This window comes from Tetrao urogallus, assembly GCF_951394365.1.
Source record: "Tetrao urogallus genome assembly, chromosome: 26".
In the NCBI taxonomy this organism is placed as follows: Eukaryota; Metazoa; Chordata; class Aves; order Galliformes; family Phasianidae; genus Tetrao; species Tetrao urogallus.
In genome coordinates, this window is record NC_136839.1 from 393,803 (window position 1) to 420,603 (window position 26,801).

A 26,801-nucleotide genomic window follows, 5' to 3' on the forward strand; every position below is an offset into this window, starting at 1 on the left:
GGATGGGATGGGGATGGGATGGGATGGGATGGGATGGGATGGGATGGGATGGGATGGGATGGGGATGGGATGGGGATGGGGATGGGATGGGATGGGATGGGATGGGATGGGATGGGATGGGATGGGATGGGGATGGGTGGTGCCAGCAAGGCTGTGGTGGTGGCGGTGAGGTGTGGGATCTGAGCAGCCTGCGGTTGCTGAGCACACGTGTACCTGTGTGTTTTTCACCTGAGTAATCAAAGTCTTTATCCAGTGTTTGATTTAAGGCCACGAAACACATCATCTTTGATTCTTTCACTTTATTTTTTGTTCCCTTCATTTGTCCCTTGGAGATGAGGGTTGCTCTGGTAGTTATTAGTCACAAAGCCCTAACCTCGCACTGCATTCTTGCTATCTGAGAAATGAATTATTAATGGTGCATTAAACAGAGACTGGAAAGGGGCCCTGGGACACTGATAATCAGGAGCTAATTGAGGAAGAAATGAGATACGGCTCTCCTTGCAGAGTGAGGGCTGTGCAGATACCGAAGGTGACCCCACTGCACCTCCTGCCCCACCGCAGCGAGCAGCTGCTCAGCTCCTGCTGGCGGCCAAGTGGGCACACAGCTGGGCAGCGCTGTGGGCGGGATGCTTTCCTCTGTGATGCTCTCCTGGAAGGGCTGCATGAGGAGGCAGGAGGGTTTGTATCCCGGTGCCCTTTATTTATTGCCAGGCGCTCTGTCTGGCACCGGCTGTGGGTCCGTTCCCTCGGCCTGCTCTTGGATGCTGTGGGCATGGGGAGGTGTGGGATGCCAGGGCCCAGCCCAGCACGGGAGGGGATGCATCTCCGCTCCCTCTCTTCTGCAATGAGAGCTCAACAATTTCCATCACCTTTTATTTCTTCTCTTTTACTATTTCTCTACACCACGGGCCCGTCGAGATTTTCTTTCCCTGCTCCAGCTGCATTAAAGCATAAAAAACATCTCCTCTGGCCAAGCTAAGCAGCAAACCTGGGTGAGCAACGCAGCTTCCTGCGGTGGCTTCAGGCAAAGCTGTGATGGGGCAGCGATGTCCTGTCCACACCGTGTGGGGCCTGAGGACAGCTGGGGTTGCCTGCAGCCGATGCAGCAGCACTGCACAGCCTGCAGAGCTGTGGAGGCACAGCGTGGCGCTGCGTCCGTGGGCAGAGCTGTGCCTCTGTTTCCCCAGCACAGATCCGCAGCATCAGCATCCAGCACAGCAGGGATGCATCTGCCCCCGACCCAGGTGGGGCTGCAGGGAGGTGGGGAGCCTGCAGGGAGGGCAGCCTGCATCTGGGGGAGGGGTGCCAAGAAAGAAAAACGAGAACTAGGCTTATTCTGCAGGGAGATGGCTATTTCTATCGCTGGAGCAGCGTTGGCCTCGGTGACATTCTCTGAGCTGCAGAGGCAGCCGTAACCTTCAGGAGATGGCAGGCAGCAGTGGGAACTGGGGGGAGCAGCTGTGCCCCACCACCCCACCAGGTGCCCCCCCAGCCCTGCCCTGCTCTGCCCCTCTGGGCTCAGGGTTCAATGCTCGGGGTCTCAATGCTGAGGGTCTCAATGTTCAGGGTCTCAATGCTCGGGGTCTCAATGCTCAGCAGTCCCTCTGCCCCGCTCAGCCCAACTCCCCCCCACATCAACATTTCTGTGCCAATGCTTTTCTGAACAGGAAGCTTGGTCTGGAATTTCATTTAAACATTAAGCGTAGATAATTTATTTATATTTAATGTAGCCATCGGGTCCCACCTCTGAAATGTCTGTGAGCTTTGCTGTGTGGCTGGGAGGGGAGGTGAGCTGGGAGCCAGGGGCTGGGCCTCCTGGCAGTTTGGGTTTAATTTTCCTCCTACAGCAACTGAAGCCGATGTGATTCGTCTCTCATTAGGAGGAAGCACAAAACTCCCCTAAAACAACAGTTTTGTCTGGAACATGTAATAAACCCATCTTTCTTCCTCCCCTCGCCTTTGATAATGCCACCCGATCCCTTCAAAGTGTTGCTCTTCCTTAAATATAAGTCTATTAAAAATTTAAACTGCTTTTCTATACAATAAAATTTACTCCCTGCAATTATGCAGCAGGACTGGTTATCTCATCTTTTGTAGGTTGTAATTAAAAGTTACAGGGGGAAGGGAAGAACAACTGCTGTGCGCTGCCATTCGTTGCCATGCACTGCCAGAGCCCTGCCTTCTGTGCCGGCGCCTTTCCCAGCAGCAGGACTTGGTGCTCACAGGGGTGCTCAGGTGAGCAGCTGGGGCTCAGGGATGGATGTGGGGCTCAGGGATGGATGAGGGGCCTGGGGTGGCACCCGGCCGCCAGCAGCAGTGCAGCCCTGGGGGTCTGGCAAAGAGGGCAGTGGGGCACAGAGCCGCTCTCCTCCTGTCTGGATATTTCTCAGTATTAACACAGGGATCATCAGAGCAGGGTTGGCACCTAAAAATAGTCAGTGCACGGGATGGAGTGGGGGTGGGGGCGGCCTCAGGAGTGAGTGGTGCTGAGCAACCCTGTAAACACGGCAGTGACGTCCCCGGTGCTTCTTTCTGAAGTCACGCGATGCCCTCTGCTGCTTCCAGCTGCTGTGGGGCAGGAGGGGGCAAACTGCACCCCGTGTCCCCTGCTGTGGGCACAGAGCATCCCTGCCACGCAGCAGCCTCTGAACTCTCCGCTGTGCTCTGCTCACAACCAATGGATCCACGTCCTGATCCGGGCTGGGACGAAGCACCCCGGCACGGCGCACGTCCCATCCTGATGCGCTGCTTTGCCAAGCGCCGGTGGAGCAGCGCCTGTCCTCCCATCTGCGTCTCCACCACGGCGTCCCCCAGCTGTGGCCCTGTGACCCTGCAGCCCTGCAAAGATGCCAAAGACCCGTGATGGCTGGGAGAGTTCAACCCCCCCTGGTCTCCCCATTGCCTCCCCCTTCTCCCAGCCATGAAGATGCATCGATCTGGATTTGAAACATGTATGAAATCTTTACGGGCTTTTTGCAAAGATTTTAATTCCCTGACAGAGCTGCCCTCACCAAAGAAAAAAATATATTTATAACTCAAGGAGCAATTATAGGCTTAGCAGCTGCTGAATGGCCGCAGCAGCTGCTGGAGCAGCTTGGCACGGCTCAGCACGGCCACCGAGGAGCCAGGGAGGCTTCCTGGAAAGTGGAGCTGGGACCGATTCCTCCCAGGGCAACGGCTGTGCAGGGCCTGGCAGGGCTCCCCAACTCTGCTGGCTGCACCATGTCCCCCTGTGCCCGTGGGCTGTGGTGGGGACTGCGCTGCTTTGCCCTTCCTCTTTGCACCATGCAGAAGAATAAGCTTTGGTGCCGTAGGCTGGAGATTGCTCTGAGCCAGTCGAGTAGGAAGGAGATGCGGCTGGGCTGCACTGTGCAGGAAGCACAGCAGATTGTGAGGATAACTCCAGTGAAAACATTTGTGTGAAGAATTTAATCAGCAAAACCCATTTGTTTAATGGCAAAGAGCACCTGCAGAGCCCCACTCAAAACCTCATCTGGTGCAAATCTGTGCCCTGTTAAGAGTAATTGGTGCCACCTGGTCTTCTGCCTTGAAACAAGGCCTCCCCCAGCTGCAGGTGTGTTCACAGTCCTCAGTCCTGCTGCTAAGGTGGAAGCTGGGGGTTCCCAGGGCAGCCCGTGGCTGGAAGGTAGGGGATGGCCAGCCGTGTGTTTGTGCTGGAGAGGGGCAGGAAGAGGCTGTGAGGGTTAATGTGAGCAAAGAAAGGATGCTGGAGCTACAGCCCTGTGTGCTCCTTGGAGGGGGTGGTTATGCAGGTGGTGACCAGGAAGGGGACCTGGGGCTGCCAAGCAAAGCCGAGTGCTGCTGGGCCACCAGCACGCAGCCTGATGTCTGAGGCCCAGAAACTGCTGCTGAGGGCTCTGCCTCTGCACCCATGGGTCGCACCTCCTGGGGCTGAGGGTGGCCTGTGAGCACCCACTGTGTGCTCAGCAGAGCTCAGCACCCAAAAGTCCTCAGCCCCTCTGCCGGCAGCTCCAGGGCCCATCGGACATCTCTGTCCTGGCATCGGTTCTGCTTTTATGGCAAAGCAGTGTGTGGGTGAGAGCTGCTGGAGATGAGAGTCCCTGAGTGCATCTGCTCAGAGCTCCTGGCCGGGGAGCCCTGCAGGGCAGAGCAATTCCCTCTCACCCGGGCTGCAGAGCTTAATTAGCAGTTCATGAAGTGCTTTGAGATCCTCTGTGCGATGTCCTGGAGGAGGGCAAAATGTGGTTACATAACATGTCTAGACAGACTATTCCTTGGGGTGGGGAGCGGGGCTTTTAAAAATCTGCTCTCCCGTGTCAGCACTGTGCAGCCCCGCTTAAAGGTTCTGGGAGCTGCTAAAATATTAATGACGGCAACAGTGATAGGAAAACACGCTTTCGCACTCTGAAGGATGTTGATCTCAGCACGAGGCAGCTGGATGTCAGCAGAGCAGCCTTTGCCTTGCAGGTGCCTTGCGCTCCAGCAGCGATGGCTTAGGAGCAGCCAGCAGCCCAATTTTGTGCTCCCGGAGCATCTGAACCCTAATCCCCCCCTCCCTCCCCCCCCCCCATGCACCCTGTGTGATGCACAGCGATGGCTCCGCGCTCTGGGTCAGAGCCACCAGCAGAACCTCAGCTCCCCTGGTGCCGCCTCCGCTGCTCCCGGGGCGTGAAGTTTATGTGAGCTGAGCTTTCTGCTGATGCTCACACCTACAGGATGTGGGAGCCTTTTCTCAGGGGTGATGGGGAAAGCAAAACTGAGACCTGGGTGCGTGGTGTTGGTGGCACCATCTGTCCCCAACCCTGGGCGCCCTCCACTCACCCTTCTCTGTGCGCCCCCCCGGCACCCACTGACCCCAACCCTTTGGGGGCGATGTGCAGCGGTAGAGGTGGGCGGGGGGCTCAGCTCCGTGGGTACCCCGGGACAGAGGGGCGCCCGGACCGTGCGGGATGCGGCCCCGGGATGCGCGCGGTACCGCTGGGGGGAGCGGGGGGACGGGACCGCGGCGGCGCGCGCGCTGCCTTCATTCCCCCCCCCTCCTCCTTCTCCTCCTCTCTTCCTCCTCCTCCTCCGGGAGCGCGCTCGCCCAGCCGGGAGCGAGCAGCCGGCGGGAGGATGCTGCAAACGGCGGCGGAGGCGGGCGGCTGGGCAGGTAGGGCGGGCGGTGCGGGGGCCGCGATCCGGCGCGGGGTCGGGACAGCTGTGGCCAGAGCGAAGTTGTGGGAGGAGGGGGATGCGCCGGGAGTCTCCGAGGAGCAGAGCCGGATTCGTGCCGGGGCCAGCGCCGTGCCCGCGCCGCAATGCTCCGCTCCGCTGCCCCTCTCCATCCCGGCCGTCCCCCCGGCGCCCGGGAGCGGGCAGCGCCGTGCCTCGGGGCGGCAGAGCGGGGACGCAGCCTCAGCTCCGCTGCCCCACTCGGAAGGCGCCGGGTCGAAAGGGAAACTTGTTCCGAGGAGCCCGGCAGGAGCCCCGGCTGCAGCTCCTCTCCTCGTGCTATTTCGCATCAACGCAGGTCCGCGACCCGCGGGGTGTGAAGCGTCCCCCGGTCACGGAGTCCCCGTGCGCCCAGCGGCCATCGGGCACGCAGCGTGCGGCCCACGCGGGGCCGTGACCGCGAGCAGCAGCTCGGCCTGCGGGCCGCGTGCCGGGGTGGCCGCGAGCCGTCGGGGGTGGCGCGGCCCGTATGGAGCCGCGGCTGTGGCCGCCCGTCTGCGCTCGTCACCGCGTGGCACAGCTGGGCGCAACCGCTGAGCGCCGCTGCCTGCGGTGCCGGCTGCGATGGAGCGCGGCGGGGTCGGCGCTGGGCTCGGAGCCGCGGTTCGCCGCGAGGCTGCGCGGGGGGTTGTCAGCTTTTAAAGCGAAGGATTTTCCCTGAAGGCCCACAGAACGCTTTTTGTCAGTGAGTCGAGCAACGGGCCGGGAGGGCGGTGGGGTGGGATGGGAGCTGGACGCTCCTCCACCCCATCCGGCGGGCTGCCCGCGCCTTCAGCCCTCAGCGCCGTGTTCTGCTGTAAGCCCGAAGCAGCGCTGTTGTCTCCGGAGCGCAGCCCGAGTTGCGCTGCGCTGGGCTGGGAGCAAACCCTGCACACCGGGATGGGACGGGACGGTGCGTCCGACCTGCCTGCTGTGTGGCAGTTGCTGCTTCGCAGGTGTTTTTCTGTGGCTCTGGATGGGACAGGAACCGCCCTGCTGGCTGCCGGCAGAACTCTGCTAACGATGAGCTCTCGCCATGTGTGGAGTTCAGAATCAGGCTGGCAATAATGTGTGCTGTGGGATTTTTTCCTTGTCCTGTAATCCGCCGCATGCATTTATAAAACCAGCTCGTATAATCCTGCGTGCAAATGTGCAAAGCTCTGCGCTGAGCTCCCGGTGTGCTGCGCTGTGTGCTCTGTGCCCATGCTCAGCTCTTGCATCGTGTTCTGTATGATGTGCTCCCCAGCGTTGGTGTCTGCTTGGATGGTGCTCTGCTTTGAAAAAAGAGCCTGCACCCTGTGCTGATATACTGAGAGATCACTGGGGAGATCTGTGTGCTTCCAGGAGTGTGACACGAAGCTGACATCAAATAAATGAGGATCTGTGCATGGATGCTCTCAAGCACAGCGCTAGAAAAGTTAATTGAATTGCTTTATGCTACAGAGTTTGCAGGGTGGGAAGCAGGCAGGTCCTGGAATCACAGCGTGGAGGAGAGGGGTGGGAGCTGCTTCAGCTCTGCTGCTGTCGAACCCTTGTCCCAATATCTCGGCCCGTTTGGGAGCTGTGCCGGAATGTTCTGAGCCCCCAGCATCTGCACACCCCTCGTCATTCCCAGAGGAAAGAAAAATGCAAAAGCGTGTGCTTGGAGTGGAGTAATGAAGCCCAGGAGGCTCTGTTTGTCAATTCAGAAGCAATATTGTGATGTTCAGAAGCTGTTTCTTAGCAGGATGCTCTCAGACTGCCTCCAAAAGAGTGTCGTTATTTGTATGTCAAGAAGCCCCTGTCAAGAAATGTATCTGTGCTCTCAAGGAAAGTCGGTCAGTGGCTGCGTGGAAACAGTTGCTCATTTCTAATTGGAGCCACAACAACTTACTGGCAAGTTTTAAAAGGGGACCTGTGTGCTTAGGGAGCTGTGGGGAGCTTGGGAGCAAGCTGTGCATTGGGGGCACATTGGGGTTCCTGGCTGCCCACGCAGTTCAAACCATGACTGCAAAAGCAGTCCTGTGCTGCACGGTGGGGAGCTGCGCCCCCTGAGCCCAGGGACTGTGAGCCCCATCTGCAATGAGGTTGGTGCTGCCCGGGGGGCCCAGCTCCCACCCTGCACTGCACAAAGCTCAGGGCTGTTTTGAAATGGGAACATTCCCGAGCCACGATTTTCTCCAGCCTAATTATGGAAATTTTTTAATTACTTGATAAGAAAGATCGCTTGGAAACTGCAAGGGAAACGATTTGAGGTTAAGTCCTAATCCATGGCTGTATCTGCCTGAAGACAGGAGCTGCTCCTCCTGCACGGAGCTCAGGAGGGCTGGAGGTGCGGGTGTGGGGGTGCGCGGTGCCATGGGGAGACGGGGGGCTCCTGCAGCCGCTGCCTTTGGGACTCTGCTGCCTCTGAACTGCGATGGGCGCTGCGCAGCACGGCGCGGTGCTCCTTTGTGAACGTGGCAGAGAACAGAGACTTTTAAGGGGGTTTGTTCTGAGCCTCTCAGAGGATGAGAAGTGGGAGCTGCTGACCCGACCGCAGTGGCAACTGAGGAGTGGTTTGGGAGCCCTGGGGTCCGAGCTGCAGGAGAGCCCCTGTCTGCTTGGACTGCTGCAGCAAAGCTTTAGTTGAGCAGCAGTGAGAGCTCAGCGCTGGGGGCTGATGGGCCCGCACAGCTCCACTCTGCTGCTGCTGCTTGTGGGCGCAGGCAGTGACTCGTGAGCGCGGATCTTTGGTAGAGCTGCAGCCACGTGAGTGGGGCAACGGAAGCTCTGTGCTCCCTCATCCACCACCAGAACCATCCTCTGCTCTCTCCTTGGTCGATCTGCAAGTGGCAAAGATGGAAAGGAAAAGGGAGGTGGGAAGAGCAGCTGTGAATCAACGTGCTTAAAACCCCAAAGACTTTGCTCTGGGGCAGGTCGGGGCACCGCGGGTGGTGCAGAGGATGGGACGCGCTGCCATCCCAGCGTGGCCCTGCAGGGGCTGCCCCGGCCCGCTCCCAGCCCCGGAGCGGCCTCATCCCCCACCAGCTGATGAGCGACCCCCAGATGGGAAGCAGCCCCGGGGGGTTTTCCCTCTGCTCCTCCTGGTGCTGAGCCGGAGGTGCCGCGGCTTCTCGTGCCGTGACCTCGTGCCGAGCTCTTGGAAGCGCTCCGGGAGCAGCGCCGAGCTGCCGGCAGGAGGGAACAGCCCGAGGGCAGGTGGGGCTGCGATCCGCGAGGCTCCTGCTGAATCAAGGCCTCTTATATTTGTACTTTTTTGAAGTGTCGCTTTTTCTGTTTGCCGTCCGCCCCCCCCCCCCTCCCGCCCGCGCTGCATCCCGAAGAGGCGCGGAGCGGAAAGGCGCAGCCCTGTTTGGTTTGGTCGGGAACGCCGCTGCTTTGCATTCGTTTGAAGTGCTGGAAGCGGCTCAGCCCAGAAGATGTGCTGTGTGCCACACGGCTGGAGTTTCTTTTGAGGAACCCTGAAATGTTTATAGAGGGAGGGGAAAAAAACTCCCTGACAAGAGCAGGTTGTTGCTGAGCCGGCGGCTGCCGGGGCCGCGTTGGTACAGGAGGGGCACAGATCTGCAGCCTTGGGTCCCCCAGAGCAGAGCCCACACGAAGGCAAAGCCTGTAAATATCCCACCTCCAAATTTTCAAGAAGTATTAGGAACTCTGCAGGCTTATTTCTGAGCATCATTATGAAAGGGCTTTAAGGGATTAATGCGTGCTCGGATTAATCTCTGCTGCTGAGGCCCAGTGTGTGGAACGAGCACTTTGGGGGTGCTCTTGGGGGCACGAGGGGGGTTCTGAGGTCACCGCTCCCTGTTCTGCTCCAATGGGGCTGTGGCCATGGCTGTGGGGTGACGTGTTAGCAGCAGTCCCCCATCCGTCCTGATGTCCTGCTCCCAGGACATCACAGCACAGTTGGGCACGCCAGTCCGGCCAGCAGCTCTGCATTTCTAGGTCTGCAGATTTTCACCTCTCAATGTCAAATTTCTGTCCTCCCTACTCTCCTGAGGAGGTAATTAGCAAGCAGGCATAATAGCAATTTAATAAGTGTGTCAAATTAGAAAGGCACTCGTGGTTTATGGCATGCTGCGCCTGGTTGTGATCTGGGTCCGTGTCTGCTGGGCTGGGCTGTGCAACTGTGCTGCCGACCCCGTGGGGTCGCGACCCTGGCAGCCCCTCCCTCCGCCCCGGTGTAGAAGGAGCGAGCAGATTCTCCTCCCAGGGGGCAGAATCGCCGCACTCCATTGGTGCCTGCAGTGCGCTTCTTGGCTGGGAGCTCCTGGGGCAGCACGAGCTCCTGCTGAGGCAATGGATGAGTCGAAAGGATTTACAGCAAGCCAGCAGCCACCTGCACCTCGGGATGCTCATGTGAGCGGCGCCTTGCTGCAGCACGGCACGGCAATGCTGGCGGCTGAGCGGAGCTCAGAGGGCGGTGGGGCTGCAGGAATGGGGCTGTGGGATGAGGAGCAGCGCTGCCTGCGTTTGGCCGCTTCAGCAGGGGAAAAGCCGCTCACGTTGTCCTTGCAGGTGCTTCCCCTCCTTCCCACTCAAACCCTCTCTTTCTGAGGGAGGTAGGTGGTGGCACGGATGCTTGTGGCTGGCACACTGCTCAATTTCCTCCTCCCATTTCACAGCGGTGCTGAGAAGCAATTTCCTCCACCCTCTAACCCAGACCTGAAGAGCTTTTTCTTCTTGCGCTGCTGGGCAGTGAGGGGGGTGCGCGGGCGGGGAGGGGAGCGACGCTGCACAGTTTTGGGGCTCAGGGCTGGAGCTGAGCAGAGCTCTGCTCAGTGCATTCCTGCGTGGGGAAGGAGCGGGGAGAGGGGCTGGCTGGAGGTCACCCAACACAGCGCCCATTGTAACAGCCCCGGCTTGGCTATGGATGGAGCAGGGGGATGAAATCCCCCACGGTGGGCACGGTCTGCCCACTGAACCCTGGTGGACAGGGGTTGGATGGAGCTGTGGGGCTGGGGGTCTCTCCCAAGCGGCTGAGCACAGGGAAACGTTGTGTGAGTGGGGACAAAGGTGCCTCTGTGCAAGATTCGGCCTCTCTCGGCCCACCCCGTCCCCGGCAGCCGCTGTGCTCGGGTGTAAGCAAAGAAGTGAGCAGCAGTTGGTGTGGCTGCACGTGCCCCATCAGCAGCCCCGCTCCCATCGCCCATTGGGGTGCCGGCACCTCTGCCCTCAGTCACCTGCTGTCAGGGCACTGGAAAAGGGAGAAGTATTTTAAAGCATAAAACAAGTAAAATTGGGTCTTCTGGTAAGGGATTAAACGGTGCCCTCAGCTGTATTTATAGAAGGTTCAGAAGTAAATCTGTTCCCAGGCTGAATAAATATTTTACTCAGGCAGGAGAGATTTTCAGTTCATCTCTCTTGGAAAGACTCGAGTGAGAAGGGAATTGATTTTCTTCAGCTCAAACAAGGCAAGTGACTCTCAAAGCCAGGCAGGTCGCACAGCCCCGCCATCGGCTAAAATGCGAAATCGTTGCGGGGAGGTGAAAGCAGAGCGGCTGCAGGGGCGAATCCGGGCGCAGTGCTGGGCATCACCGGCACGGCTGTGGGTCGCCCCGCCGCCCTGACTTCAGGTTGTTCGGTAGCCGAGTTCCAGCTCCGGCCCGAACCTTCGAATCGGCACCCGGTGCTCGCGGGCATCGATTGCCGCGGAGGGCGGAGCTTTGCGCTGCGATGGTGACAAAGGCGCTGCGGGCCGGCACGGTGTGGCACCGAGGCTGCCTGTCCCACCAGGTGGGGGCCACGGCTGTGCCCTGAGGGGGTCTGCGCTCCGAGCGCCGCAGTGGTGGCTGAGCCGCGGTCACCCGCTCCTCGACGCCGCCGCGCAGCTCTGGGGCACGGACTGAAGCGTTGCGGCTTAAACGGCTGCGGCCGATGGAAGCAAAGCGCTGCTGCTGCCGCTCGTGAGATCACAGGGTCGTTAGCGTTGGAAAAGAGCCCCCTGACCCATCCCCGCCGTGCCCAGATGCAGGCGGTGCTGCTGCTGTTGGGCGGGGGACTCTGCCGTGCTGCTGCTGCTCTGCCTCCCCCGCAGCCAACACGGAGACCTTCCTGAGCCGAGCAGCCCTGTCGTGCCGGAGCCAGGCGCTGGTGAAAGGGCCTGTCTTCGAGCAGGAGAGAGCCATGAAGGGCCTATTTGTGTAGCTGGCTTCTTACAATGTTTTCAGACACAGCCCTCGCATGTTTTCATAACAGCGACGCCTCCACCTCCCGCCAGCTGCCAGCAGCACAGAGCTCAGCTCCATCCTCTGCCTGCAGCCCTGGGTGCCCACGGGCTGCACCAGGCACCGCCGTGCTGTGCTGCTGTGCGTGCGGGCAGAGCCAGCAGCAGTGCTGTAAGGGTGGTGACACGTGGAGCCCTGCTCCCATCCCTGTCAGGGCTGCACGGCGGGGCAGGCATTGGGGTTCTCACTTCGCACTGTGCCTTGGCTGCCTGCTCCCCTCCCATCTGTGGGGTGGCTCCTTGCCCACTCGTGGCCCTTGGCCAAGGCGGGAGGCTGTCTGGAACCCAAACATCACAGGATGTGGCCTTGCCAGCATCTCTGCCTGCGTCACCTCGCCGCCGTGTTCCCCCATGGTTTGTTGGTGGGCAGCAATCAATGCAGAGGAGTGGAGAATGCCCCTGTCTCTCCTCCTGCCTCCAGTGCTGCAGTGGGGCGCTGTGTGAGATGCTACTTCTGTGCTGTGTGGTGTTGCAGCATCACGGATCAGCCCCAGCTCCTTTGCCCCATTGCACCCCGTGGCGCACGCTGTGCCGGCTGCCCGCAGCCCCGCAGCTCCCCGCTGTGGAGGAAGATGAGCAACTTCTCATGAACCCATTTACAGATCCCTCTCAGACAGGAAATGTGAACTGCTAGAGCTCATTAAATAACGTTAATGGTGCTGCCCAAACAAATATTGGAGCTGCCACCAGCGCTGCCAGCCAGCATGCTTCCTCTCAGCCCTCTCAGAGCAGAGATTTCTCCATTTAATTGAACACGTGCTTCATCCTGACACCGTGATCTCTGCTACCTTGAAGGATGCTCCCAACGCAGAGGTGGGGCTCCTGTGATCCTCAGAGCACAGCGGGGAGGACCATGGCTGCAGGAGCCCTGGATGCTGTTTTTGGAGGCAACCAAAGGAGACTCTTGTGGTTCCTGCAGCCCATTTCTGCCCGCTCCCTTTTGGCACATACACAGCCCTGGTGCTGAGCTCCCACAGCCCGGCTCCTGCTGACCCAGCAAATGGTGGCTGTGAGGTGTGGGGGGGTTTGTCGGGGCACCTGAAATCAGCACAGGGCTCCTGCATGGGGCTGGTGCTCCCCAGGAGGACAGCAGTGAGCCTCAGGTCCTGCCTGCACGCAGAGCCCAGTTACTAATTGCTGCACAGAAAACATTTCTCATAAGTTTCTTCCATAAGCAGCAGCGAGCGCAGACTTTGATTCAGCGCTGCTTTGCCTTTCTCTCTCTCTCAGTTTTTTCTTCCTACCCAAATAAAGCAGCTCTTTTGATCACGTCGGGTTCAGGCTCTGTAACCAGCATCTCTGTTTGTGTTGGGCTGTCAGTGGGAGAACATGACAACGCGTCTCCTCTCCATCTCACACACAGTGAATTATTTCTTCCACTCTCTCTTTGTACTGTGTCTGGGATAAATTACCACTGCCAGGATTAGCAGATGGGTTTGTGATCCTCAGCCCCTCGCTGACTGCTGCCCAGCGCCGGCCCTGCGGCTCTGCTGTGGCTGCAGGAGAGTTTTGTGCAGGGAGATGTGGGGTGGGCTTGAAAGCAAACTGCTCTGCCAACTTGTTTTCTTTCCTGTGTACAAACGTGCCTGTCTTAAAGGGATGCTGTCGCATTAAATATGGAACTGTGTTGCATTGCCTACTACAGAACTGCCAACTGCAGGCATTAAAAAATCATGGGTCGTCCCATTTTTCTTCCTCCCACTCTAAATTCTAAAAAAAGCCTGATAACTTTGGGGTTCCTTTCATTTGTCATCCAGGGAGGCTTCTTCAAGTTCCTCCCCGCAGTCGGGAGCTTCAGAGCCATCACCAGACGGTGCCATGAAGTGTCAGCAATGGGGCAGCCCTCCGTGCTGCGCTTGGCTCTGAACCCAGGCAGGTTTCCTCTCCCACCCCTTCCCCTCCAGCATTTCGGGTTCCTGGTGGGCAGCCTGCATGGGGAGCGCGGTCACAGCGGAGAGGCCCTTCCGGAGTTCTCGGTTCACTCTGGCTTTTGTGATGGTTGATGAGTTTAAACTCTTCTGTGTGATTCTGAGATGCGGGGGGAAGGGACGGGACACTTCTGTAGGGATCCGGGCGCTGTGATGCAGTCCTGGTGGTGAAATACACAACCTGGGGCCACAGAGGGTCTGAAATCAGAAGGCAGAATAATGGGCGTCGCTGCAGAAGCCACGCTCTGTGGTGGGGGTCAGCAGTGCCTGCCTTGCGCTCGGGCTGAGCCTGCGGTGACTTTTCCTCTAATAAAGAGTTTGCTTTGATGCGCTGATTCAGAGCTGCACGGATTTCAGCAGATCACATTGCAAATATCTTTATTTGATACCACTGCAATGTCTGGATTTCAAATGTCACTTGCTTAGCACTATGAAATAATTAATTTAGATTGTATTACAGCAGCCTGCAAGAGCTCGACTTAAACTGGAGCCGTCCCATGTTTGCAGCTGTACACAAACGCCTAAAACCAAACTCTGCTGCAAAATCTCATGACCCAAATGAGGCAGAGGGGCAGACAGAGCCCGTGGGTCGCTGTGCATGCTGCAACTCAAGGCCCCTGGGCTTTGCTTTCCGAGGCTGTGGCTCAAAAGGCAGCTTGTAGCAGTTTGGGTTTGGCTTTGCTGAGCGTGCTGTGTTAGCTGGGGCTCTTCCTGAGCCGAGACTTTGAAAGTTTAATGCGATAATCTGACTCTAAGTCCTGCAAAATGGCAAATCATCCTCCTGTGACCTGCAGCCTGCGAGAGCTGAGTGGGTTTTCCAAATTGCCCACTTGTGGTGGGGAGCTGGAGGTGAGGGTGGGGGCCGTGGGATGGAGACAGCGGGCGCGTGGCACCCGGAGCCCCGCAGTGCCCTGCTGACACGGGGATGAAGCCGTGTTGCACAGGCAGTGCCTGGATTTAATCTGGGCGGATTGGGGTAAAATAACAAAATAAATCGGCAGTGACCACGGAGAGCCAGCGAGGAGCTGCTCAGCCCAGCCCTGCGCCGGGCTGCGCTCCTGCTCTATTTTAAGAGGAAGCAGCAGAGCTGCCTGCCAGCCCGGCTCCTCTCCAGCAGCAGCAGGCAGACGGAGGGCAGCTGTGCTGCTGCCCCGGTGTAACTCTGCAGATCCCTGCCCGGCACCAACCTGTGCCCACACCGCTGCTCCCGGGCAGCTCATTGCCCCCCTTTGCCGCATCCCGCACGGGTACGAGGCCAGCACTGCGGCCATCGCAGGGTCCTGCCCGGCTGCCCTGCTCCCGTCGTGCCCCGCTGCCAGGGCTGAGTCAGCCGCTAAATAAAGGCTTGGGAACTCGGGGTGGAAACATAGCGAGGGCTGCAGGGGGTCCTCCGACAGCAGCCCCAGCGCCGTGTTCGTGCGCACTGAGTGCCTGTGGTTCGAGCTGCTTTCCGGAGGACATGGCTTGTCGTGTAGATGCCCTCCACGGCACCAGGTGCCACCACGCTGCTGGCGCGGCGCCGGGTGCCAAAGCTCTGCGCTGCCGCGTGGGGCGGAGCGGACCCTCAGCTCCCGCGGGCGCAGCATCCACGGCTCTGCCCTGAAGAAACCCCGAAGGATTTCACGATCCTGAAAGTCCCGTGCCAGAAATTCCTCGGCCGGGAGGGCGGCAGCCGGGTGGGATGATGAATGGCTCTCTTCAATCTTTCCTCTCCTGCTGCTCTCTTACGCGGTGCGAAGTTACAGCTAAACCCCCGGGGACACGAGGTCAGGTCTGCGCGGGTGCCGCCTTCTGCTTTTATCCGCGCTGCTGGAAGTGGGCGGGGGGCGCCTCTGGGATCCCTGGCGGGCACGGACGAGACCCCGGACCCGGCCAGGCACAGGAGCGAAGTGCTGTGCGCTCACCGGGCACGGCTTCATCTGATTCATTTCAAGAAGAGTGACCCCGCTGCTTTCCCTGCACAGCTTCCCTCTTTGCCCCACTGCTATCCCCGGTGAAGCCGGTGAATCAACCCGATGGAGATACCGAGCACAAACCGCGTGACCCCGGGATGGGAAAGCAGTGCTCCTGTTTGTTTCCCAGGGCGGGTGGGCATGTCCTGCAGTTCTGCTGTGGGACAGCTTGCGTTTCCTGCCCCTCGCTCGGGCTCTGGCTGTCCTCGGGAGCAGGGCTGCGACGCGCTGGCTCAGGAATGCACCGCGTTAATGATGCCAACATGTAAATGAAAGGACGGGCGCTGGGATTCCCACCGCCCTTCAGCACGTGCGAATGGGGCCGGGGGCTGCGAGGGCTGTCCGATGGTGGGAGGCAGCTGGTGGGGGGACTCAGATGTGTGGAGGATCCCCCGTGTGCCCCGTGCCAGCAGCCGGCCCCGAGCTCAGGGTAATCCTCGCTTTGACCAGCGGTGGCTTTTGCGCCGATCCCAAAACGTGCCTCGCCCCGCCGTTAGCCGGACGCATGCTGGGCGTGTGGGGAGGGTGGGGGTGGTTTTATGCCATGTTACGAAACGCTGAGTGTGATGCGGGCGCGGCGAGGGCTCTCTGCGATCAGAGCCCATCTGCTCAGCCCGTAGCCTGGGCTGTCCGAGCACCTCTGTGCTGGCAGCTCTGCTGTCCTCTGCATCCCGCGGGCAGGGCAGGGCCGGCCGCCCCCCTGCCTGAGCCTGGCACCTCCCGACGAAGCTGCGGGGCATTGTCAAGGTCTGACCTTCGAGACGGCCCAGGAAGCTTCCCTGTCTCCTCATTCACAAATAGAGCTGATGTCAGGTGCACTCGCCCGCTGTTGGCTCAAGGTAACTCCCCCAGCGACAGCCCCCTGCCAGTTGGCACCTGCTGTCCCGCGTGACGCCCGGGGCCGTGCGGAACTTGCTGAGAGCAGGCATTGAGCTGCCGGTGCTCACACAGGCACCGAGCTGCTGATGAGGGCTGATTTAGTGGCGATCGAACCAAGTGTTCCTCGGAAGCCGAGCCAAGCGTCGGCAGCGCAGCGGGCAGCGCCGGGGCGACCGCGCACACGGAGCAGCCGCACAGCGAGCGGCCGTGCGGGGCAGGGCTGCGGCTCCAGCCAGGTAAGGGCTCCCGGGGTGGGCAGCACAGTGCCTTGTCCTGGGCGTAGGGCAGCCCCAGAGCGCGGGGCTGAGGCACGAGTGAGCTCCGGGTGTGAGCTGAGCACCGCTGAGTCGGGCATTGAAAGCAATGAGCACAAACGTGATGCTGTGATTTCTTGCTGGTGAAGGGCTGTGGTGTTTGTTTCCTGGCTTTCCTGCAGATCTTTGCAAAACCGAGCGGGGCGATTGCAAATCAGGTTGTTGCTTGCAGGGGGGTTTGGTGACAGCTGTTGGGGTGACTTTCATGCTAATTGTGCTATTTCTGTTCCTTTTATTCAGTATTATATGCCCTCAAGCACAGATAAAGAGGATTCAAGGTTATGAAATCATGGGAACTCAAATCAGACTTTTGTTTTCTTACTCTTAGCAAATTCACCCAAGCTTCAGAGCGAGGTGCTCTGCTGCTCTGATCCTGCACTGCTGGGTGGCACTGGCCTCGTGTGCCGCTCGGCTCCGTGGCAGATGTGATTTGTTGAGGTTGTGGCTGTCGGTTGTGCTCACAGAACCACAGTGGGATGCAGGAAGGAGCCTGGTGAAGGCAATGCAGCTGTGTGACCAGCAGGGGTGGAACCTGGCTGCACCTCTCTGAGGCCCCAGTTAAGGGCTGACCCACTGGGGGAGGGTCTCTGTTGGAGATCCCTTCCTTGTGGAGTTTCCTTGTGAACCCAGACCTTTGGAGATGGGCGAGCACTTTTCCCTTTACAGCACCATCCCACTCATGTTCGTCACTTCTGTTATTTCACTTCTGCATTGCTTTTCCACCACATTCATCTTTCAGGCTGTAACACCTGTGTATGGGAACTACTGAGCCACGGCCTGAACCTCTGATTGATCACCTGAGGCGAGCCGTGAGTCAGCCAGAGGAGCACAGGTGATGGCAATTCAGCTGTGCTGCCTGGCTCCATCCCTCCTAGACCTATTTAAGAGCTGGCTGCCAGTGGGGAAGGATCTCGTCTGGAGATCCCTCCTTCTGGTGTGTTGTGGTGAGCCCAGCATAAGGGTAAGCCTTCCATTTATTCTCTGTTGTTATCATAGTCCACTTTGCCTAACTCTCTTGTTTATTTTGTGGTTGTAACGTCTTGATATCCATTGATTATACACACCTGGGTGCTTGGGCTGCAGTTGTGCAGAGCTCTGGCTGGGCTGTGTGACAGCCAGGGGCGGCGTGGTTAGAGCTGTCCTCAGGTCATCGACGTCAGAATTGAGGTGAAGGACCAAATGTCTCTTGTCAGTTTTTCAGTTGGCCAAGCTATTACCGTTTCAATGACTTAACCCGTGTAGCTGCTTTCCTGCATGCAAGGTTTGCTCCCTGCGCTGTGGAGAAGCAATTCTGGAGGTTTCAGGAGGCCCCAGCACAGCAAGTGAGTGGCAACATCTCTGCCACGTGCTCTGGGCTGCAGCTCCTCACTTAAAGGCCGGCGTGCATAAAGGTGTCACTGCTGTGCAGTGCTGCTGGTGCTGCCCCATCACTTCCCCTCCTCCTGCTGCCTGGGGAGCATCCATGAGGTGCTGGAGGGGGTGCCAGGCCTGGAGCTCCGTGTCCAGGTGTCTCTGGGCAGTGTGTGTGCATGCAGAATGGCAGCCACGTGTTGGTGCAGCCCTTGCTTTCCCGTGCCTGGAGCCTGCGAGGGAGTTTGTATTTTTGGAAGAGTTTGGGTGCTGTTCAGGAGCACAGCTGGAGGCCTAAGGAGTGTTGTTGCTCTGAGGTCCAACCAAAGCACACTGGCATGCCCTGGTGGACAGCACAGAGCTGGCAGCATCACGATGCTCTGACCCAGCTGCCCTGGCTCCTAGAGCTGGAACAGCTGAGGGTGCAGGGAAGAAGTCAATGGCAGAGCGGTGCAATGGGATGCAGAGGAGGAGGGCTTTATTGCACTGCCTGCTCCAGCCTTCATTTCCATACATTTCACCCATCATTAAATCCCAAATCAATACGGTGGGGATCGGCTTCCTGCGAGGTGCAGAGGCAGCTTGCACACGCACCTGGGTTTGCTGCTGGGAGGAAATTGGTGGTGGGAGGGTGAGCTGTGTGGGGCTGAGCTGCGCAGTCAGTGTCTGCTCACATGAAATCGTGTGTTCCAGCACGGCTCTGCTCCATCGTTTCCTTTCTGCCCCCATCGATGCCCTTTGGGATGGAGGTGATTCCTGCTGGCTATAGAACAGCATTTCCTATTTCTGATATTTAATGTCTGGATTTCAGTTATTTAATGTCTGTCGCCGCTTTACGGCCTTTTGCAACGCAGGGTTATGGGGTTATTAAAGAAGGAGAGGGAGAGACCTGAGGTCACGGGCTGTGGTACAGGAGCATAAAGATGGCCCTCAGTTAATAAAACAGCAGCACAGCTGTGTGCCTGCAGTCTGCTGCACGGCTTGGGCTGAGGGATGAAGTCAGAGCACCGTGACTTATGGGAGGTTTGTTGTTCCAAATGACTGCAAGCAATTAAAAAATGATAAAAATTAGGCTGATGAGGGGGAAAGCTCCCTTGGGCTGGGAGAATGGGGAGCTGCGAGACCAGGACGGTGCACAGGGGTGCTCAGGGTTGGGGGATGAGGCTGCGGTGGGTGGGGGCTTGTGCGACCCAGCTGGGCAGCACTGGGAGCTCTTCATGTGGGAGGGATGAGAGCTTGAGGCAGCGCCGCCGTGGTGACACCCGAACTGCTCTGACCTTCTTTTATTTCAGGGAGGCTCAGACATCTGTCAGGGAGTGTTTTGCACCCGTCAGGAGCCCCTCTCCCTGCTCTGTGGCTCTGAGCAGTGGGGAGGGCAGTGCGGATGGGGCATTTGGGGGGGGTGAGTGGGGAGCAGTGATGCCTCATCGTGCCTCGGTTTCCCTTCTGTGAAAGCAGCTCTTTTTGCAGGGCTCAGCACCCCGGCCAGATGCAGTGTGGGGTCTGGGGCCCCGGGGACCCTTGTGGGGTTGCTGGGGCCTCCGAAAGGTTCTTTGGAAGGGCAAAACCCCCCCAGTGCTGCTATCAGTCGCGGGGACTCGGCTCCCCTGCACACGCACGTGGTTGTCTGTGCCACGAAGGGCCAAAGTTACGGTTCTGATACCTGAGAAGCAGAACAGGCCCCGAAGGCGCAGGAGAAATTAAGTGAATGAGCCGGGTGCTTGACGCGATTAGGACGGACCTTTTAAACGCTGCAACTGAGCCGGCCCAGGAGCCTCAGTCTAATCAAAGCAACAGCAGTTCCTTTTTATAAGACGAAGGGGCTTTCGGGGATACTTTGTCCACATAATGTTCCAATTATAGCTCTGCATCCCCGCATGTAGTTGCATTAAAAATACCCGCGCCCAGGGACCTCTGCTGCCGTGTCCCTCTGTGCCCCCAGGGCAGGAGCCGCGCAGCTCTCCATCCAGGCGCTGTTACCGGTGTGCGTTCCGGGGAGGCGCCGTCGATGAGGGGCTCTGGGTGGATGGGGCTCCCAGTCCAAGGGCCTCATCTTAAAAACATCAGCGTTTTTTGCTTGTTTTGTAAATAAAACTTGTGTTGTTTGTGCATTCCTTCCTCCTCAAGCCTTTGCTGGCTGGACGGTGTGCTTTCACTCGTGGGAAGTGTTTTCACTCAAGGGAAGTGTGTTTTCTCTCCTTTTCTTTTGGAGCTGAAGTTGAGCTTGAGGAAAAATCCCAAGATCTTTAGAGGGAACCCAGAGTTGCACAGGTTCTTCTGCCAAGAAGTAGATTTACTTATTTTTAATGTAGAGCTCCTTTTTATGCTCTGCTTAGCATTTTTAGCTGGCGAGGCAGCAGCTTGAGGGTCTTATCGGCGACACCTTTGGCCAATCGCGGCACAACTCGGGCGGATCGGGCACAGCTGGAGCCCGCAGCCAGCCCCGGTCCTGCGCGCCGCTCCCGAGGCGAGCCGAGGGCTGCGGGATTCCGTTCGACTTAGGGGCGCTTCCAGGCCGCGTCCCCGAGGAGGGGCGGAAGGATGGGGGCAGCCACGCACGGCGATGGGACGGGCAGGGAGCGGAGCCGTCCAGCTGCGCGCTGCCTCCCCCCGCTCGTTTTTCACCACTTTCGACCGAATCGGAGGTGGAAAAAGTGCAGAGCGGCCGCGCCATCGTGAGGCTGCGGGCTGGAGCTGCACGGCTCTGCGGCCCGGCTCCGCTCTGAGCACCGCCTCTGCTGCGGATTCGCACATCGCTGCGCAATGTGACTTTGGAGCCCAGCTCGCGGCCCCCGGCACCCCGTCCCTGCGGGCGGCCCCCGGGTGTCGGCGCCGGAGCCGCGTGCCTGGTGCGCTCGGCATGGGCAGCTGCCGGCTCCCTGCGGTAACGGGATCTCAGGGCTCGGGTGACCTCCGTCTCCCCAGGGCTCTGCTCTGGGTGTCCCAGCGGTTCCCACCTCAAGGTCATCTCCTGGGGACGGCGCATCTGTAGAGCGCAGCCAAGGGCGGCCCCCGGTGACCCCCGGCTCCACGGGAAGCTCCTCCCCGTGCCGTCCCCTCGCGGGGCTCGAGCTGCCGATGCCCGTAGGTGCCGTTTAGTTGTGACAGGCATCTACTCAATGAGGGCAAAAAAGTGCTTGAGGAAGCGGTGCCTGCAGGGAGGACGGGCTGTGGGGCGGCACACAGCTCCCCCAGCTCAGTTTGTTGGCTGTATTGAATTGGTTTCATCCGGCTCTGCCTATGGTGCTGTCTGGCAGTGAACAAGAGAGGTTTTAGCAGACATGGGCTGCGTTTCTTCACCTCATCCGGTCCGTCCTGGTCCGTCTGTCCTGATGGCGGGTCTGTCCTTCCCCTCACAGGCATGAAGCGACCCCTGAGCCCATCTCACAGCCCTGAGAGCGGCTTGCGGCTGCTGGAGGTGTCCAGCTGCCCACCTGAGCAGCGCATGAAGCGGGAGAAGAAGCACCAATCGTTCACACTCTGCGAGGTCTGCAACATCCAGCTGAACTCAGCCGCGCAGGCGCAGATCCACTACAACGGGAAATCCCACCAGAAGCGCCTCAAGCAGCTCAACAAGGGCAAGATGCCGGCGGCCCAAGGTAGGAGCTGGGCTGGTGCTGCTCGGGGCTGGCTGCTCCGTGGGTACGGCTTGGAGATGCTGCGTTGTGTCCTTGGTGCTGCTTGCTTCTGTCCCTGAGCTGTGGGGGCTTCCTGACCCCATTGTCACTGCTGGTCCTCATCGGATTTGGCTCCTTGGACGGTGGGCCAGGAGCATCTTGGGGTTTGTTTGTCATTATTTCTGTGGGATCGTTCCTTGCACACAAGAAGGCGCTGTGCAGTGCCTGTCCCCCGGCCCAGCAGTGGCACAGGGATGCAGCAGTGCTGTGCACACCTGGCACGCCTCGCAGGTGGGATGGGAGCTTGCAAGGAATCGTTGCCATCTGCTGGCATTCGCCTGACCTGCTCTCTCCACGGTTGATTGCTGCAGGATTTTTTCCTGCATGAAAGCAGCAAAATGTGCCAATAAATGTCACCCTGCAATGAGGGTTGACTACATCTGAAGGTTTGTGTGTGTTAAACAGCAAACCAAAGGATCTGGCGGTGCTGGGGCTGTGCCCATTGCCCTGAGCTGGGGCAGTGCTGGGGCATCCCTGGGCTCCGTCACCATTTGGGAACTGAGTTGCAGCCTCCTGGGCTGCTTCCCGTGACTGTCCTCCTTTTCTTATGGTCTCATTACTCATTGGATTAATGAGCTGAGGTCACCCAAATGCTTCAGTGGCTGAGTGGTGCCTTTACCCAGAGTGAGGCTGTGCTGAGAGGATGGCAGCGCTGAGCTCTTTAACACCACAATCTCATGGCTGCGCCCTGCTGCGGTTCTGTTGCTGTGTGGTGTCACCCCTCTGGGAGATGCTGCTCTGAAGAGCAGTAAGAAGTCGCCAGTCCTATTTTTCTGCCAGGAAGTGTTTATTTAATAACATTTAAGCTGTTGGGAAATCAACATGCCAAGCTTTTACAAACACAAACCGGTAAGGACTGGGCTCTGGGGTAAAATCCGTCACTTGTGGCTGGCCCACAGGTGGGGCAGAAGGATGCAGTGCTGGGCATGGCTGTGGGTGAGGGTCTGGCTGCAGTGCAGACTGGGGAACAGCCCACAGAGATTCTTGCTCCCACTCTTGCTAAAGACCATGCAGGCTGCAGCCATAAATTCCTAGCATGGCAGCTGTCATCTGCGTGCCAAATCCTGCGCTCCCCGGTGGTGGTTTTGTTTGAGCAAGGCCCGGATATGCAAAGGAGCTGCTCTGCTTATCCTCATCTACTGACAGATGGAAATATTGCCTGCTATGTTAATGGGAACGGAGCTCATAAATTCCAGCCTGCAGCTTCCAGGCTGTGTCCTGGGCCCGGTTACGGCTGGGTGCGCAGATGCCACCGGCGCGTTCCTGCCGAGCCAAGGAATGTCGCTGCGTGCTGCCCTTGGCACGTCAGGTGAAGCCCAAAGTGCTGGTGCAGGGCTGGCATTCGCTCATGCAGGGCACTGCAGCAGCATCTGCTCCTTGCTCCGTCCCAGCCCTCCGCTGTCCCCAGCAGGGTTCTGTGCTGCACCCGCTCATCCGGAGCCGACCTTCTCCTCCACGCTGCTGCTTAGAAATGTCACTTCCAGCTTCGTCACTGGCAACCTCTCCCAACCTCCTGGAGCGTGAGCCTGTGAGGGCACGTGGCTGCGAATGACAAATTGGGTCTGGGACCGAACTGATGCGATGCCCACATCCCAGAGCTCAGTGCCACCCTGCCCGCAATGACCTGCAGCGCCCTGGCACACGCTGGGGGAGGGCGGCTGAAGTGCCAGAGCCCGAGCAGCCCGGGGGAAGGGGCCGGTTATTAAAGGCACTGCGTTAAGTGATATAATTGAGTTAGACAAAGACAGAATATTCCTCTGAGCTGGAATCTCCGTCTCGTGCTGACATCCACAGCTACATCAAAGGCAGCACTCAGCGATGCTGCGAGATGCGCTGCTCCCCCCGGCTCTGAGCAGTTCTTTCTGCAAAGGCTGCAATCACTCACAGTGCGTGGAGCAAAGCTGGGGAGGAGCGTGGCTGGCAGACAGATGCAGTAATCAGTGTTATTACAATTTATTAGCTCTACGCCAGAAAGACCCCCAACTTAAAAACAAATTATTGTTTGTGGGGCGCTTTCCAACAAAGCAAACCACAGTTCTGTTGTCTCGTGTTGAATTGCTGAGCAGGCAGCAATGAGGGATTGGATGCCCACAGATGAAGGATGTTTTCATGTTGCAGATGCCAGCTCAAACCAAGTGGGTCACGAGTGCTTTAGTTACTGCCTGGGACTGTCAGAGGTGCCTGAGATTGCTCCGTTTGCTGTCACTGCTGCCCAAAAGGAGCAGACCCCATCGTTCTTGGTGTTGTGTAAAGATGCACCTCCCCACCCACACGTTTGCAGGCTGCACAATGTGCTTCTGTGCAGTGCAGGGTGGCAGGGCTGGGCCGACCCTGGGGTCTGGCTGTGGCCGCTGACACTCCGTGCCACTGTGTGCCCCAAAGCTTCGCTCCAGAGCTCTCCTTGCAGCTCCCCTGGGTGCCTTTCTACCTGCCTCAGCAGCACAGCACCAAAATAACTTTTCCTTACAAAGCAAAAGAATTCAGGTTTCCCCAATTAGCTGCTGCCATGTCTGTCCGCGTGCGCTTGCAGAGCAGAAGGGTTTGAGATGCGCAGAGAAATCGCTGTGACAGCTTCAGCATCGCTCCAGCTCTGCAGCAGAGGGGACGGCCGCTGGGGGGGGCGAGGGGGCTGGGGGTCAGCCGGGGGGGCTGGGGCGGCAGATTGGCAGCGCTGCACAACGTGGTGCTGCTTCTGGGGACGTGCGGGGGCTCGGTGCGCTGCCTATGACCGAGAGCAGGCAGACAGCGGCACCGACCCCAGGTCACGGAGCTGAGCTGGGCGAACCGGCAGTGACACAGCGCTGCACCGCAGGGAAAAGCCCCGGGCGAGGTCAGGGCGGTGCTGGGCGGATGGGGTTGGTTGGTCTGGTGCCACTTCTCCCGGTTCGAAGCGAGACGCTGGGAGCCAGCAAATGAAGGTTCCCTGCGGCTTTTGCTCTGAGCGGATAGGGCTGGCTCAGAGCTGTGCTTTTTGCTGGGCTGGGATAATCCTGCTGGCAGTCGGGTCCAGAGAGCCCTCCTCATCTCCATCTGGAGGAGCAGTGCCACGCCGTGCTCTGACTGTGGGCAGTGGCCGCTGCTCTGCACCCCAAAGGTCAGCGCTTCCTCCTCCTCCCTGCAGCTCCGTGCCATCAGATCTCTTCAGCTGTTGGTTACCAACAAAATGGGTGCTGAGCTGATTGTTGTTGTTTTTATTTCACGTTATGCATGGAATCCTCTAATTGTCTTTAATAAACAGGGCCACGCTCTGTGCTGCTTTATCTGCCATAAAATCCGGTGCGTTGATTTTAATCCCGCGTGTTCAGATGTTGTTTGAGCCTAATTGGAGAATGGAGCCTTGAAGCTCCGTGCGTTGCTGTGCTCTGAAGAGCCCCATGCAGGGGGACGGGCACTGAGGGGCCAGCAGAGCTCCCAGTTAGTGCTGCCCATGGGGGGGTGCTGCCCCAGAGCCGCACCACAAGGCTGCAGAGGGGATGGTTGGCTCCTGTGTCCTCCAGTTCCTGCGGGGCTTCGCTGCCTTTTCCCGCTTCGGGATCTTTTAGGGGAAATTTGGCAGGGAGAGCAAAGGGTACAGCTGGCCCCTGAGATGCGCTCGCAGCTCTCTCTGTTGGCATGGCCCAGTGCCTCCGTGACGGTAACGTCAGCTGATGGGATTAACTGCAGAGATCAGGGCACGGCGGGCTCTGCTCTGCCTCTGCTGGGCGACGGAAGGGCGCTGCTGCCTCCCCCAGACCTCCACGTGTACAAGTATCTGTACCTACATCTGTGCACATACACATCTTATATGTAAATCTTATGTATCCCTTCACACCCCATCCAACCTTCCCTCGGGGCCCCCAGCACATGGAAGGGCCTCTGGCCTTTGGCTGTGGCTGCGCTGTGCCCTTTGATGGCGCCACACAAACAGAGCTCACACTTTGAGCTTCTGTGACCGCAGCGAAGGCGAACGCACGCAGCCCCCCTCGCTGCTCCCTTCAGCACCGTTTCCTGGGAGTCCACTGTCCTTAATTTTGGATTTTGCTGTTTCTTCCATTTAGTTTGCTATTGAGTTGTGACAAAATGGTGTTATGGCTACTGAGCTCGGGGATGTGTCACACGTGATCTTAATGAGGAGCAGATTAGGAGCGACGGGGATGCGTGGCCACAGAGCGATTTGGTCTCCCGTGGAGCTCAGCAGATTTGGGAGAGGGAATCCTGGTGTTTATTCTGGGTGGAGAACACAGCAATGGCCGCAGCGAGCCCGGAGCACAGCACAGCTGATGCATGGGAGCGGTGTGGGCTCTATGCATTGCTCTGCAGGAGAGAAGAGCTGGGCACACATAGCTGTGATGAAACCAAGAGCTGGGGAGAGGTGGGGAGGACGGAGCAGGATCTGCGCGAGCACAGACTTGTGGGTAGCGTGAAGCTGTCAGTGCGATTTAGGGCCGGCTGCTCGAGCTGGTTTATGTTCCCAGACAGTAAGTCGTAAGCAATAGACCATTTTCCATGAAGAGATGATCTCCCCTCGTCACGCTGTATACCATTTTCCCGGGGTGATCTCTCCTTCCTGTGAGACGCTGTGTGTGCAGGGGAGAAATCCGGATCGGGGCGATCGGAGGGAACTGCAGCAACCCGACGCACAGCAGGGCAGTGCAGCTGTGGGGCACGAGGCGGGGGGCAGCTGCCGCTCAGGTCTGCGTGGTGGTTCTGGGGCTGCCATGGACCCCCTGCCCCGCTGAGCGCTGCGGCTGCTTTGGGGCACCGTTTGCTCTGCTGCTCGCCTGGAGCGGGAGCGCGTTGTAATTAACACTGACAGCCCTGGGGTAATTACAGCACCTGTGCAGCACCTCTGCTCGCAGCAAGGCTGCCGCTGAACCGCACTCGTTGTGCTGCACTGAGGTCTCCTTCCCTCCCGCTGCCCCACATTGCTCCCAGTGTTACAGGACTTGCAGCTCCAGTGCACCCAGAGCATCACCGTGAGGCCGTGGCAAAGCTGGAGGCCTGAAAGCAGGGGGGATTTGGGCCAAGTGCTGATTTAGTGCTGCCTGGGGCTGCGGGGGCTGCGCTGCTCAGGAGCTGCTCCTGCAGGGACGGCCCCAGTCTGCAGCGGGTGGGGGGTCCCTCTCCTCCTAAATCAAAGGGAAAATATGACACAGTCTCTGAAGCCCTTCAGGTGTAATTTCCGCGCCTGCTCCTGGTAATTAAATAGTTTTAGGTCATCGCTTTCTCCACCTATTTGCAGCCCTGTCCTGGATGCCTCTGTAATCAGGCATCTCGCTTTGAAAGGAGAGAATTAACGCAGGGGTCGGGGCAGAAAAGGCCGAACCCACAGCTCTGTG

General features: G+C 58.8%; 1 protein-coding gene across 1 annotated transcript in view; it reads left to right on the forward strand.

Moving 5' to 3' along the window:
- Positions 1 to 4,854: 4,854 nt before the first annotated feature.
- Positions 4,855 to 26,801, forward strand: part of ZNF385C (zinc finger protein 385C) — a gene marked incomplete at both ends in the record, with an annotated part of 50,790 nt that continues 28,843 nt past the window's right edge. Inside the window, 4 exon segments of the mRNA XM_079547134.1 lie at positions 4,855 to 4,878; positions 4,880 to 4,961; positions 4,964 to 5,134; positions 21,166 to 21,405. Coding sequence (XP_079403260.1) covers positions 4,855 to 4,878; positions 4,880 to 4,961; positions 4,964 to 5,134; positions 21,166 to 21,405 — 517 coding nt within the window.